Here is a 15,771-nt window from a genome sequence, read left to right as displayed (position 1 = left end):
TGTGTAAAGCCCCATCCGCAACCTAATACTTAATTTTCCAGGCTCCCCCAACACCCCTTCTTCAGTGGTCATAACTGGAAAATACCTGGTGCTTCTGGGTTTATGTGCAGCCTTGCAGTGAAGTTTGCTAAAGTCCTTGCAATACAAAAAGTGACCTGGAGAGGTTTATTCTTTTCTGCTTGTAATTACCTGCGGCATGTATCCTGTCAATAGCCCCTAAAATAGTCATGTTCAGCTAAAGTGGAAAGTATTTGAACAGAGAAAGGGTAGTCAGAAAACTCCCTTTAATATTGGCCCAATAGTTGCATACATTTAATTAAATTATCATTTTATTTCTGGTGGTTTTATACCTGCATTTTGTGTTTTTTTTAGGTGATGGTCCTAGAAGCGAGAGACAGGATCGGTGGCAGAGTTTGGGATGATAAGTTTTTTAAGGGAGTCACTGTGGGAAAAGGAGCCCAGATTGTGAATGGCTGCATCAACAACCCTATTGCATTAATGTGTGAGCAAGTGGGTTTCTGTTGTCTTTGTGTTTAACATTTAGGATTGTCTTTTTTTAAAGCTAAACTCCAGGCAATCTGCTAAAAACACAGATGGATGATATATAAGAGAACTGTTTTACCTGCCAAGCAATTTGTATTTCTGTTCATTTGCTCCTGTGATTTGCACAGCCTTGGCACACAGCACATCTTTGTCTAGCAGGCCAAGAGACCTGATTTTTCTCTGCTGCAGTTACTATTGTTAACAAGTCTCATTTCTTCTACAGCCTGTGACTGGACCAATAATGAACTCGTCATTCTGTCACTCTCCTCATATCAACATATCCCTTACTAGCACATGAGCACAGCTGAGTGGCTCACTGTGCTGCTTCTCCCTCTTCCAATGTGAACTATGCTTTACAAGGAATGGAAAAGGCTGATACCAGATCAAATTCTTACATTGTTTTTAAAATGTAAATTTGTTGTACTAACGAATACAAAACTGAATGAGTTTGTGTCCTTTAATTCTGCCTGGAATTTAGCTTTAAACATAAAAGGATTCAGCAAAGAGTGGACATTTCAAAATGCATGTCAATTTGATAAAGGCAGTTACGTTTAGTAATAAGTTGTAGAAATACATTTGGGATGTGGTAATATACTTTTGTTTATGTCCATCCCACACTTATGGTCACTACATTGGTGAAATACATTAGGTCTGGAAGCACAGTATTCCCTAGAAATGTATGTACTGAGCTGCCTAAATTTATTTGGCCACATACTGTAGTGGTGCAACCAGCGTTGTATTACCTGCCTAATATTCCATGTGTAGATGTCCTAAAATCAATCAGAATATTATTGGGCAGGTTCCTAGAGTACTACTCCCAACCTTAACAATAGTCCTGCTTGATGTCAAAAGTGATCCAATGAAAGCTTTTAAAGGTCTTCCCTTGTTAGATTTTATATCAGGTACAAGTCATACAAGAGATTTTATATATGTTACAAGTCATACAATAGATTTTATATGTGGTACAGGTCATACAAGAGGTTTTATTTTTGAATGATTATCCATTACCTTCCAAAGAATTTCTCATCTGGCCTGCACATCCATTGTTCAGGTTGCATACAGCATTTGTTTCTATGGCAGTAGCACAAGCCATCTACTCATCTCTGTGTAATCAGCAAAAAACAGTAGAAATTCGGCTAAAAATGTCCAGCCTTTTACACCTTGGAAGCTGTAATGATGAACTCCCGTGGTACTCTGTTAACGTCCTGTGTGTGGTGACATTCTTGTACAGTAGACCCATTGCATGGTATAGTTTCTTTTTTTTTAGCTACATTGAATGATGATCACATGAACTGTTGTAACCGAGGTTCTGTTTCTGTCTTCTCTTTAGTTATGTAAAATCAGAATAGCTATTTCTGTTTTTCTATCTTATTTCAGATTTCTGATGACTGATAAAGTGATTGCAGTTTAGAATTGTGTTTGATTGCTATGTTTAACTTTACTATTTGCTATGTTTGAATTTGAGTAACCTCAATGCTTCTTTGTTTATACCTCATGTTTTGGAAGTTCCCCTTATTTATTCTTTACTATTGAAATCACAGCTTGGTATAACAATGCGCAAACTGAGGGAAAAGTGTGATTTGATACAAGAAGGCGGAAGGTTAACAGATCCTTCTATAGACAAGCGTATGGATTTTCATTTTAATGCTATACTGGATGTTGTGGCAGAGTGGCGTAAAGATAAGGGTCAACAACAAGATGTTCCACTTGGAGGTATCTATTCACACAATATATTTATACAGTTTTAGTAAATACTAAGGACATAGCTAAGGTTGTCCATCAATGCGCCGATTACTTACCAAGAAATGGCATCCAGACATAATTTGAAGATCAATGTTATATACAGTGCCTTGAAAAAGTATTCATACCCCTTGAAATTGTCCACATTTTGTCATGTTACAGCCAAAAATGTAAATGTATTATATTGGGATTTTATGTGATAGACCAACACAAAGTGGCACATAATTGTGAAGTGGAAGGAAAATGATAAATGGTTTTCAAATTTTTTTACAAATATCTGAAAAGTGTGGTGTGCATTTCTATTCAGCCCCCTTTACTCTGATACCCCTAACTAAAATCTAGTGGAACCAATTGCCATCAGAAGTCACCTAATTAGTAAATAGAGTCCACCTGTGTGTAATGTATTCTCAGTATAAATACAGCTGTCCTTTGAAGCCCTCAGAGGTTTGTTAGAGAACATTAGTGAACAAACAGCATCATGAAGGCCAAGGAACACACCAAACAGGTCAGGGATAAAGTTGTGGAGAAGTTTAAAGCAGGGTTAGGTTATAAAAAAATATCCAAAGCTTTTCAAACATCTTATGGAACACTGTTCAATCCATTATCTGAAAATGGAAAGAGTATGGCACAACTGCAAACCTACCAAGACATGGCCTTCCACCTAAACTGACAGGCCGGGCAAGGAGAGCGTTAATCAGAGAAGAAGCCAAGAGGCCCATGGTAATTCTGGAGGAGCTGCAGAGATCCACAGCTCAGGTGGGAGAATCTGTCCACAGGACAACTGTTAGTTGTGCACTCCACAAATCTGGCCTTTATGGAGAAGTGGCAAGAAGAAAGCCATTGTTGAAAGAAAACCATGAGACGTCCCATTTTCTGTTTGCAAGAAGCCATCTGGGGGACACAGCAAATATGTGGAAGAAGATGCTCTGGTCAGATGAGACCAAAATTTAACTTTTTGGCCTAAAAACAAAATGCTATGTGTGGTGGAAAACTAACACTGCACATCACCCTGAATACACCATCCCCACCATGAAACGTGGTGGTGGCAGCATCATGTTGTGGGGATGCTTTTCTTTAGCAGGGACATGGAGCTGGTCAGAGTTGATGGGAAGATGGATGGAGCCAAATACAGGGCAATCTTAGAAGAAAACATGTTATAGTCTGCAAAAGGCTTGAGACTGGAGCGGATGTTCACCTTCCTGCAGGACAACGACCCTAAACATACAGCCAGAGCTTCAATGGAATGGTTTAGATCAGTGGTGGGCAACCTTTTTTTTCAACTGAGCCAAATCTCGCCAAAACCACGATTAAAATTTATTTTGAGAGCCACATTTTTAAAACTGAAAATACATCCCCCATAGTAATTCATCCCCCCTATAGTAATTCATCTCCCCTATAGTAATTCATCCCCCATATAGTAATTCATCCCCCATAGTAATTCATCCCCCCTATAGTAATTCATCCCCCATATAGTAATTCATCCCCCATATAGTAATTCATCCCCCATATAGTAATTCATCCCCCCTATAGTAATTCATCCCCCATATAGTAATTCATCCCCCATATAGTAATTCATCCCCCCTATAGTAATTCATCCCCCCTATAGTAATTCATCCCCCCTATAGTAATTCATCCCCCCTATAGTAATTCATTCCCATATTGTGTCAATTCACTTACCTGTACTCCGCGCGTTCCTCTCGCCGTGTTCCCGCGCAGTTCTGGTCTTCAGGGCGGACTGTGAGAGGAGAGGAGTTCGTCACGCTGCCCCGCCTACATCCTGACAGCCAATGTTTGCCACGCTCCGCGGGCCGGATTATAAGGTCCGCCGGGCCGTAGTTTGCCCATTGCTAGGCTAGCTGCAGAGTCCTGACTTTTGGGGCGGCCGCCCGAGAGGAGGGAGGGGAGCGGGCGCCCGGCACACAGAAGAGCTGCATTAACCTCCCTGGCGGTATGATTCCTTCCGATTTTTTGTGCTGAAAGCGGTACCATTTTTTCGCATGGAAATAGTTTTTTATTGTAGGCTGTAATTTTTAGGAAAATTTCCCCACAAATCATTATCACTCAATTCTGCAAGTGGTTCTGATTTACTATCGCTGTTCTCTAGCCGGTCTAAAACCGCTTTTGACCTAAAGGGACGCTTTTTGGACGCCATGGACTTTTCTAAGTTTCCAGGCAGAAAGAACAGACAAAATGCAGGCAGGGCACAGGACAAAGCACTAGGGACAATATGTATGTGAAATGGGATGAAACAGCAATGTTTTACTATTGAAAATTGAAAAAAAAAAAAAAGACATTTTTTAAATTTTTTAAATTTCCCGCCGCCGGCGGCGCCCGTACGTCCCGACGTCACAGGGACAGGACACAGAAGCCGGATGCCGGCATCGGCCGGAGGAGATGGCCGGGGACGCTGCAGGGGACACATCGCGGGAACGAAGGACAAGGTAAGTGCTGCAGGGACCCCCAAAGCAGCGCCGCATGGTAAGCCCGAGTGTAGCTCGTGGTATAGAAATTCTACCACGAGCTACACTCGGGAAAACCGCCAGGGAGGTTAAAAGAGCCGCGGCTTGCCGACCACTGAGCTACGGCAACCCTATTGCCTGTCACCTGGTGGGCAGTGTGCTCCGGAGCCGCAGCAAAGGTGAAAAAGAGCCGCATGCGGCTCTGGAGCCGCGGGTTGCCGACACCCGGTTTAGATCAAAGCATAGTCGTGTTAGAATGACCCAGTCAAAGTCCAGACCTAAATCCAATTGAGAATCTGTGGCAAGACTTTGAAAATTGCTGTTCAGATGCTCTCCATCCAATCTGACAGAGCTTGAGCTATTTTGCAAAGAAGAATGCACGCCACACTTTTCACATATTTATTTGTAAAACATTTTGAAAACCATTTATCATTTTCCTTCCACTTTACAATTATGTGCCACTTTGTGTTGGTCTATCATATAAAATCCCAATAAAATACATTTACGTTTTTTGTTGTAACATGACAAAATGTGGAACATTTCATGGGGTATGAATACTTTTTCAAGGCAATGTATATAACATTGATCTTCAAATTATGTCTGGAGGCCATTTCGTACGTGGGCTGCCCTCATCTTTCTTATCTGATCATTATTCCTTGAAAATCTGATTCTGTGTGTGTATAATTTTTGTTCAACTGAAACAATACAGAAGTTTTGCAGGGGTGCTAACTGCAATAATGACAGTCTGGTGTATGCACTTATCATATATCAAGGCAAAATAAAAAAATTGCATATTTAGTGCATCTCTGCAATAGCACGCCTATTTCCCTTTATCCCTTTAACCTCCTTGGCGGTATTCCCGAGTGTAGCTCGGGGTAAAATGTCAGTACCAAAAGCGGTAACCCCGAGCTACACTCGGGCTTACCATGCGGCGTTGCTAAGGGAGTCCCTGCAGCGTTTTCCTTGTCCTTCGCTCCCGCGATATGTCCCCTGCAGCGTCCTCGGCCATCTCTTCAGGCCGATGCCGGCATCCGGCTTCCGTATTTCGGTCCCTGTGACGTCGGGACGTACGGGCGCCGGAACCGGCGGCAAATTTGAAATTTTTAAAAAAATGCTGTTTCAATGCATTTCACATACATTTTGTCCCTACTGCTTTGTCCTGTGCCCTGCCTGCATTTTTACTGTTCTTTCAGGATGTATGGGGACAGAACTGGCAGGAAATTTTAAAATTTTAAAAGTGACATTCACTAAAATCACATAGTAAAACATTCCTGTATCAAAGCATTTCACATACATTTTGTCCCGAGTGCTTTGTCCTGTGCCCTGCCTACATTTTGACTGTTCTTTCTGCCTGGAAACTTAGAAAAGTCCATGACGTCCAAAAAGCGTCCCTTTACGTCAAAAGCGGTTTTAGACCAGCTAGAGAACAGTTATAGTAAATCAGAACCACTTATAGAATTGAGTGATAATGATTCGTGGGGAAATTCGTCATCAGACACTGAAAACGATTTTGCGACTTTGCTCAGCGATGTGCGAATTTGTCTCTGTATTTCAAATTTCAGTGTTTTTGGTTTGATTATATTATTGAATTAAATTTATTGTTATTATATTATAATTTTTTATGATTATTTATTAAATTATAATTTATGATTTCTTGTTTCAAATTTTATCCTACCCGGGATGTTTACTAGACTCTTGTTTGTACAGATTTCAGTGAGTTATTCCTAAAAATTACAGCCTACAATAGAAAACTACATATTTCCATGCAAAAAAATGGTACCGCTTTCAGCACAAAAAATCGGAAAGAATCATACTTCCAGGGAGGTTAAACATGCTGCAAGTACAGAAAAATAACTGTTGATGCACCAGACATATAGGAGTTGATTTACTAAAGCTGGATATTGCAAATTCTGGTGCAGTTCTGCATAGAAACCAATCAGCTTCAGGGTTTTTGGCAAAGCTTAAGCAGGCCATACATGGGTCGAATTTCGAATGATTTTTCGATCGAAAATCTAAAACATCGTTCATTCTGTAATCCGATGGTGCCTCCAATGGTTTTGAGAATCAGATATTTTTCATGAATTTTCCAGCATGCCCGATAAACGAAATGGGGAGGAACCACGAAAATCGGCAGGTGCCATTGCCCCACTAACAGAGCGAAAATCGTCCGATTATTCTTAGGTTCGATTTTCGAACAAAAAAAATCTTTGATAATCGATCCATGTATGGCCGGCCTTGATTGAACAAGCTGAAGTTAGAAGCTGATTAGCTACCATGCATAGCAGCACCAGATTGTGCACTCTTCAGTTTTAATAAATCAACCCAATAGTGTCATCCTTCTTTATGACTTGACAACACAGCTGAATTCAGGTGCACATGTTTTCAGCCCCTCATCTCCTCATCTCCCTCCCCCCTCCTAATCTCCATAACCCCTCCTTTGTTAGCTCAAATCCTCTTATATCAACCCCCCAACACCTCCCCTGTTGAAATCTCTGGTGAGGTGGCGGTTAATAGAAATGAGGGAACTGTGACCGGCACTCATTAAGAGTGCCCGACTATGCCCGCCCTTACTGCTCAACTCCTCCAATAATAGGAACCATACTACAGCTTCTATGAATGAAAAATGATCTATGAATGGAGAAGGCAGACCTTTCAATCATCCAACTGTTCTCCATTCATAGATAATTTTTTCATTTATGGAACAGGGGAGCTGAGTGGAAAAGGCAGATAGTCGAACACTCTTGATGAGTGCCTGTCACAGCTTCCTTAGTTCTATTAACCCCATCATACAAGAATATTATAGTGGCAGTGATAGAGGGAGGGCCAATGGAGGAAGATTTGAAGGGAGACAGGAGCACAAGAGACACATCTTATTGACTGTAAGCAGTGCCCTTTCTTCTCATTTTTGTGTTTTTATTTTGACTAAACTTGTGTTTTAACAGGTTAAAAAGGAGCAAATAAGAGAAATGTATTCTTAGAGTTTACATACACTCAAAACGCCCCTGCTTCTTTTCCCAGATTTTACAATACCTCATTCAGGATAATGAATTAGCTTGTAATGCATTTGTCATGTCCTGTTCTTCTTATCACTATTTCCATATCTGGACTCCCAAGCCTCAGATCATATGACATTAAGTATATTCACACATACAGTACAAGGCTATAGAAAAAAACACAATCTTCTTTGTGCAGGACAACACATTATTTAATCAGAAACCTAAAAAACACAGTTTTGCTTCTGAAAATTATATCTGTGGGGTCTATGTACAAAGGATGCGTTGGGCATTTCTCACAGATAATGTTTGCTGCACATTTATCCATCTGTATTTGGCTATCTTTTTCATAGGATTCACTGTATGTGTAAAGGGGCAGGTAATGGACAAATCTTGATTTCATTTTTAAAGGATTGGTGAATCTTGATTGCAGTTGGAATCTCTCTTTTACTGTATGTTAAAAACTGAGCGGGAAATCTTATTTGAATTTAAATGTGAGGAGTGGATCTTGTTTGTTAATTAAATTCCTCTATTATGTTGTAAAATAATACCCTCATCTGACACCAAAATTGCGCTGTGAACAGGGCACATAGAAATCAATTGTTTTCTTTCTATCCTCGCAGCGACCTATGTTAGAAAAAGGCATGTCTTAGCACATGTTGAGAACAAGCCTAAAATATTCTATGCAAATGAAATCTTTGTGTTTTTTTCATCAGTTTTCATTCACATTCGGTGTGAACGAGGCGTTACAGAGCTTGAACAAAACACCCAAATATTGTGATTCATAAATAAGGCAGCAGACTGCGGGAACAGTTAGGACTGATTCACAGCATACAGTACATGCATAAGAATTGATGGAAAAATGGTGCAGATTTTAATATCATAAAATATTTTGTGCTTTTCACACCATGTGCAGAGACGTGCGTTTTAATGTAGGGCTCTGCAAGGATATCATGAAAATAATTGATGTCTCTTGCCCTGTTCACACCACAATGTTGGCGTTGGGTGGTTTTTTGTGCCATTGCAGACAGGTGCAGAATAACTGACGTTTCTGCACATGGTGTGAACTTGGCCACTGTGCAGACATAATAAATATCCCCACAACCAGGAAGAAAAATTCCAGACTCTCTATTTACAGGTACCCCTCTTCTACCCCTCAGTGCAGCATAGTAATTAAAAGTAATCCTGTTGTTCTGTCCACCGTGTGCGACCCACTTTGAAACTACTGCTTCCTGGAGAGAGGCTTCAGCCAACACTTCTTAAAACTGCAGTGTTGTTCCTGGCTTTGTACCACAATCAGCCCCGCAGAATGGGATAAACTGGTCATGTCAATAAAAGGACAGAGGGTGGGGTACATGGGATCACCAAGGCAGAGTACAGCGGGAGGTCACTAGGCAGAGTACAGGGAGTTGCTTTCCTCCTCATGCAGAATAGCACAGGGAAGTTGCTGTAGCATGTCTTTTCCCTTGATCCCCACTAGCTCTCCTCTCATCCATCCCAGGTGATATAACGTACAAGAGCCTGGGACAGACAGAAGAGGAAGGCTGCTGGAGAACAGCACAGTAATGAATGATTTGCTTTGCTGCACTGTTCTGTAGATCCATAACACAGGGTTTATCAACTGAGGTTCTGCCGCAAATCAATATTGTGGCAGATGTATATTCATCCAATTTTGTTTTCAGTGTGCACTGACAGTAAGTACTGTCAGTGTGCCTTGGTACCTGATGCCTCCTCTGTAGTGCCAGTTCCTGTGGACTCAGAGGGCAGTGCCGGGAGGAGTGCAGAGGGCAGGGGCACATAGCCGAATGTGGCAGGAGGAGAGCTCTTGTGTATGGCAGCAGCTGTATGCAGACTGTGGAGGTGGGGATCAGAGAGCGGGAGCATGTGGCTGAATGTAGCAGGAAATGAAATCCTGTGTATGGCAGTGCTGAATGCAGACTTCAGAGAGGGTGAGCACATGGCTGGATCAGACTGAATGTAGCAAGAGGTGAGACCATAATAGCTTTATGTTATGCCATAACTGTACATAAAGTTAATATGATCTCACCTACTTGCAAAACATTGAGGACTTGATAAATTGATAAATGACTAAGGTAAATATTTTTTTCTTTAATAGCTAAATGCTGTAAAATGCATATGGGCAAATGCCCAGTGGAAATTGCAAATGCCCTGTGGAAATTGCAATTCTTTTTGAATAGGCCTCTATATATTTTTCCTGTTTGATGGTACTGAAGGATGGGATCACCTAGTTTTCTGACAGCTTACTCATGCATCAGCAAATGAGGAGTATCCACCCTTTGCCAAAGAAAGAAGGGAAAAGTATATAGAAATGCTTACTATTTGTTTTAAAAAGGGGCATTTTATAAAGGGTGTTAGTTTGTGTTTCTCTTATTGGATAGTGTGGTGAAAGCCTGCAGGTGACATTTTGGGCACAGTTGTAATCTATACCAATTTGTGCAATACTGACTGGACCACTCATTTTTCAAACGGCAAATATGGTTACATCTCCTAATAAGACGGGGGTGACCAAGAGCAAGTCAAAGCCAAGATGGCAGATTTGATCTTTCACGCATGGCCAGCTTTACAATCAAAGCTTTACTTTTGTTAGTTATCTGTACTATATCAACCGTATCTTGGTATCCATTAATCATACCTACTCTTCACTAGGATATAAGTTCAGTTTTGTAGCCAAATTAAGGCATTATTTCACTACTACATGTTACTGTTCTGCCATGTAATGCATACACTTTTTTTTATTAGATAAGATACAAGAGATCTACAAAACATTCATTCAAGAATCTGGAATCCAGTTCACAGATGTTGAGGAAAAGGTTTTACAGTTCCACCTTGGGAATCTGGAATATGCTTGTGGAAGCAATCTGCATAATGTGAGTTCTTGTTCATTTTTTGCACATTTATCTGTGCATAATCCTGAAGTAAAATAATAGATTATGCTTTTTGAACGTTGTAAAGCTACCCATTGCCACTGATTTTTTTTTTTACATTTTGGGATTAAATATTGATTTTAACCTTCTACACACTAGGGTTGATTTACTAAAAGTGGAGAGTGCAAAATCTGGTGCAGATTTGCATAGAAACCCATCAGCTTCCAGGTTTTATTGTCAAAGCTTGATTGAACAAGCTGAAGTTAGAAACTAACTGGCTATCATGCATAGATGTACCAGACTCTTTCCCTCTCCAGTTTTAGTAAATCAACCCCATTGTGTCTGGTTTCAGCATAGATGTGTACATCTAGAAAACACATACAGCAAATGAGTATCTATGTGTGGCCTAGGACAATGATTTAAATAATTGTAGTCATTGAATCAGCATGACAACCAGGTAACTACTTTTCTTAAAAAAGTTTAGCAACTGCAGCCTATACATCTTTCACAAATTTCCTTTACAAACACCCAGGAGTCTGTTTATAAAAAAGTCTGCTTCTCATGCAAGCATAACAAATAATACCCAAAATGTTTGTAATATGTATGTGTAATGGTTTCATTGTTGCCTTTCGCTGGGTGAAAGTAACATTCCCTAACATTTAGTTCTAAGAGAAAATACCTACAGTTGTGTTCAAAATAATAGCAGTCAGACATCACTAACCTGATCAATCACTGTTTTTGGTAGAAATGATATTTCTACGTGGCAAATAATTTACTAGCAGGTGTAGTAGAGTAATAGAAATCCAACAGACCCAACAGTCATGACATGCATGCTGCTGATTCTGTATAATTGAATCACTCATTGAAAGGGGCATGTTCAAAATAATAGCAGTGTGGAGTTCTATTAGTGAGGTCATTCATTCTTTGAAAAACAGGTGACAATTATTGCCCTTATTTAAGGAAGGAAGGCAGCAAATGTTGTACATGCTGGTTACAGTGCATTTCTCTCTGAAATTCTGAGGAAAATGGGTCGTTCCAGAAATTGTTCAGAAGAACAGAGTACCTTGATTAAAACATTGATTGGAGAAGGGAAAACATATAAAGAAGTGCAGAAAATGATAGGCTGCTCAGCTAAAATGATCGCAAATGCTTTAAAATGGCAACCAAAACCTGAAAGACGTGGAAGAAAGCAAAAAACTACCATTCGAATGGATAGAAGAATAGCCAAAATGGCAAGGACTCAGCCAACAATCAGCTCCAGGAAGATCAAAGAAGGTGTAAAGTTACCTGTGAGTACTGTTACAATTAGAAGACGCCTATGTGAAGCCAAGCTATCTGCAAGAAGCCCCCGCAAAGTCCCACTGTTGAAAAAAAGACGTGCTGAAGAGGTTAGTTACAATTTGCCAAAGAGCACATTGACTGGCCTAAAGAGAAATGGCGCAACATTTTGTGGACTGATGAAAGTAAGATTGTTCTTTTTTTGGGTCTAGTGGCTGGAGACAGTTTGTCAGACGACCCCCAAACACTGAATTCAAGCCACAGTACACTGTGAAGACAGTGAAGCATGGTTGCGCAAGCATCATGATATGGGGATGTTTCTCATACTACGGTGTTGGGCCTATTTATCGCACACCAGGGATCATGGATCAGTTTGAATACATCAGAATACTTGAAGAGGTCATGCTGCCTTATACTGAAGAGGAAATGCCCTTGAAATGGGTGTTCCAACAAGACAACAACCCCAAACACACCAGTAAGTGTGCAACATCTTGGTTCCAGACCAACAAGATTGACGTTATGGAGTGGCCAGCCCAATCCTCGGATCTTAATCCAATAGAAAACTTGTGGGGTGACATCAAAAATGCAGTTTCTGAGGCAAAACCAAGAAATAGAGAAGAACTGTGGAATGTAGTCCAATCATCCTGGGCTGGAATACCTGTTCAGAGGTGCCAGAAGTTGGTTGACTCCATGCAACACAGATGTACAGCAGTTCTCAGAAACAGTGCTTCTACAACTAAATATTCATTAAGTGATTCAAAGGAAATCAAAATCTTCAAACATTTTTCATTTTGTATAGTGAATGTTTGAGTTTGTAAAGAAGAATACAAACACTGCTATTTTTTTGAACAGTCTAATATTCACTTTTCTTCAATTTTTTTTAGAGGAACAACACAAATTTGATACATTTTCCTTCATGTTTTGATTTGGAATAGAATGTGTAGTGTTCCCAATGCATTTGTGTGTATGGAAATAAAAGCTATTAGAAGGATTTTGAGCTTTATTCACTTTTTTCAACACACTGCTATTATTTTGAACACAACTGTATAAGAACATTCGACTATGAGAGTTATTCACCAATAGAGTCAATATCCTACCACATTCAATCAGCAAGGGAAATAGTATGAGGGAGTCTTCTACACTGTGTTTGGAAAATTCTGTGCAAACAGCTGAATGAATTGGTGTTTAGCCGAACAAATTTGTAACTGCAGTGTAAAGTGAAACATTTAACAGTGGTATTATAATAATTTTGTAAACGTTGCAATTCCATTCTTGAAGACTGTGAATTATGGGATGTACATTTATCACTGCATAGCTAGGTAGGGCAAACTGTTTCTCTACTTCCCAGATATCTAAATCTGTCAGTAAGCTTTAGTGACCAGTCTGCCAGGAGGCTAAAATCTAGGCAGTGGTCCATCAAAATATGTGAGATTTAGTCTAATTAACTTTAAAACCAGCGTGATTACCAAAGCTTTGAATGCTGCTTAACAAGCTGTCATTTGTATATTGGGGATCTGTTAAGTACAACTTATCATCCGCATGTAGGGAAATTTAGTCTTGCAGTGTACTGATATGAATGTATTTTAGCAGTGGTGAAACTCTTATGAGTTCTGTCATCGATTCAACTGCAAGATCAAGCAGGAGTGGAGACTGTGAACATCCCTGCCTTGCACTTATCTGGATAAGGAAGGGCTCAGAAATAATCCTACTAACGCTAATGCAGGGTGGATTTGATTTAAATCAAACTGATTTAAACCACGATTTAAATCACTAGTCAGTAAGGCTTGATTTAAATCCTAGTTTTCTACATAAAGACTAATTCTTGCTGGTATAACTTTAATATACAAGTAGATGAAGATTTTTAGAATAACAAATTTTCATATTAGTTTTTTTATCCCCAGTTTAATAGGTTAATCATTCATATTTGGACAACTTTTTTTGTTGTACTTAGGAAGGAGAAAAATAATCTTTACCTTAATAATAACAATTTAAATAGATTTATTCAACTGAAACAATAACATTCCAGCATATGTGATTTGCTTAAACAAACATCCATGTTTGTTAACTAATTTGGCTAAACAAAATATATATATTTTAAGAAACTTAGACTGTCAGCCCCTTCCTCCTCACACTTAGTTTCACTTTCTTCTTGTGCAGATCTATTCCACTCCAAACAATCAGGAAATATTGTTTCTATTCTATTCATTGAACTTCTTGAAACTTAGCACTGAAGGGGTTGATTCTGTATTCATAGGTTTGTAGAAGTTAGGATTAAGGTCTTTTTCTTAACTCTGTTCATGTTATAACATTTTTGCTGTGAAGAAGAGGCATGTGATCTCCGCTGAGTCAAATTCAGTTTTGAGAACTGCAAAAGTAAACCAACATCTGTGATAATATCTTGTAGGCAGAGAAACTGCCCAATAATCTCACAATAACCTCTGGAAGACCATGACATTGTGAATGGATTAATGGAATTTATTTACCAAAAAAATTAAACATATACAGCCTTATTCTACATAATTAAAAAACTAATGTTTATTTCATGATGGAATAACCTTTGGATGGTAATATATTTTCCTCAAAAAGCATTTTATTTAAAAAAATCCGATTTAAATTAAAAAAATCAGATTTTTTTGATTTTTAAAAAAAAATCATTGATTTTTATCCACCCTGCGCTAATGCATCCAGCAGGTTGAATATATAGTAACTGTATTCAAGTTAAACATTTTTCACCAACTCCATATTTATGCAAAACACCAATTGGATGGGGCTATTTGGTAAAATCAAAAGCCATGTTGGTTTGCGGAGCTGTGGAGGAATTAGTAAACTGAAGATTGGTAAAAAGTCTTTGGATATTAATATTTGTGTACATACATGGAATGAATACGGTTTGGTCAGATTTAGAGAGTAATAATGAAAGTTTAGTTAGATTGACAATACATAAGAGCTAATTTTAAGATCTGTACGGATTAGTGAAATTAGTCTGACGGATTCACAATCTTTGTTGGGTTTCAGAACTAATATTATCAGGGCTTCCCTTATGGACGGTGGATGTATCTGAGATTCAAAGATAGCTTTATATACAGTAATATTAGTAGGAATTGGAATCAATAGTTCTTTATGTATTAAATAGCATCCAAGGGGGGAAACCATCAAGTCCTGGAGTTTTTTGTTTAGTGAATGTAGATAAAGCTTGTTCTGTTTGCCCACTAGTAAGTGAGGCCTCAAGGAACTCTTTTTGTGCAGGATTAAGGGTTGGTAAAGTGATTGACTCGAGGTATGACAAAAGATTAGCAAACTACGTAATGCATGAGACTCATTTAGTTTAACATAGAATTGGAGGAACACTTCCATAATCAGGTCTATGGAGGTTTGTAGGGTACCCTTTGGTCATAAATTCATAGGATTGTGAAGATTTCAGGTATTGGCTTAGCTTAAAAGGCAAGTAGGTGGCCATTTTTATCTCCTGATTCAAAAACATGTTGCACCTGGTAATAGTTTTTTTAGTCTGCCTAACCCAATTGGGACAATTTTTCTCCTTTAGCTTTTTTACGTTTACCCACACCAATCGCATAAGAGACTCTCATAGTGACTTTAAAGGCTTCCCATTTAAGATATTCAGAGAAGTCCTGTTCATTTTCATGCCAAAAATTAGTCATGTCTTTCCCTACTTGGGCAGTATGGACCCATCCTCCAAGTTTGGATACCTGGAGCAGGTGTTGTAGTAGGTAGAAGCTCCAAGGGAACATAATCAAAGATGGCTTTGGTCAGTATGTTATACTGAACACTTTAAGTACATCAGTCTTGTTTAAAACCTATACAATCTGGACAGGGTATTATGAGAGTCTGACTGACAAGAATATTCTCTACTCT

The 15,771-nt window shown here is 39.2% G+C and overlaps 1 protein-coding gene across 1 annotated transcript in view; it reads left to right on the top strand.

The window, feature by feature from the left end:
- Positions 1-15,771, top strand: part of KDM1B (lysine demethylase 1B) — an 84,097-nt gene that overhangs the window by 51,253 nt on the left and 17,073 nt on the right. Inside the window, exons 12-14 of the mRNA XM_089682268.1 lie at positions 373-510; positions 2,085-2,256; positions 10,496-10,623. Of these exons, the coding sequence (XP_089538394.1) occupies positions 373-510; positions 2,085-2,256; positions 10,496-10,623 (438 nt within the window). The remainder of the gene's footprint in view (positions 1-372; positions 511-2,084; positions 2,257-10,495; positions 10,624-15,771) is intronic.

This window comes from Staurois parvus, unplaced genomic scaffold (genome assembly GCF_062004578.1).
Source record: "Staurois parvus isolate SC_StPar_1 unplaced genomic scaffold, SC_StPar_1.0 ptg000287l, whole genome shotgun sequence".
In the NCBI taxonomy this organism is placed as follows: Eukaryota; Metazoa; Chordata; class Amphibia; order Anura; family Ranidae; genus Staurois; species Staurois parvus.
The sequence above is the reverse complement of the archived record's forward strand: the minus strand, read 5'-3'. Positions and strand labels throughout refer to the sequence as shown.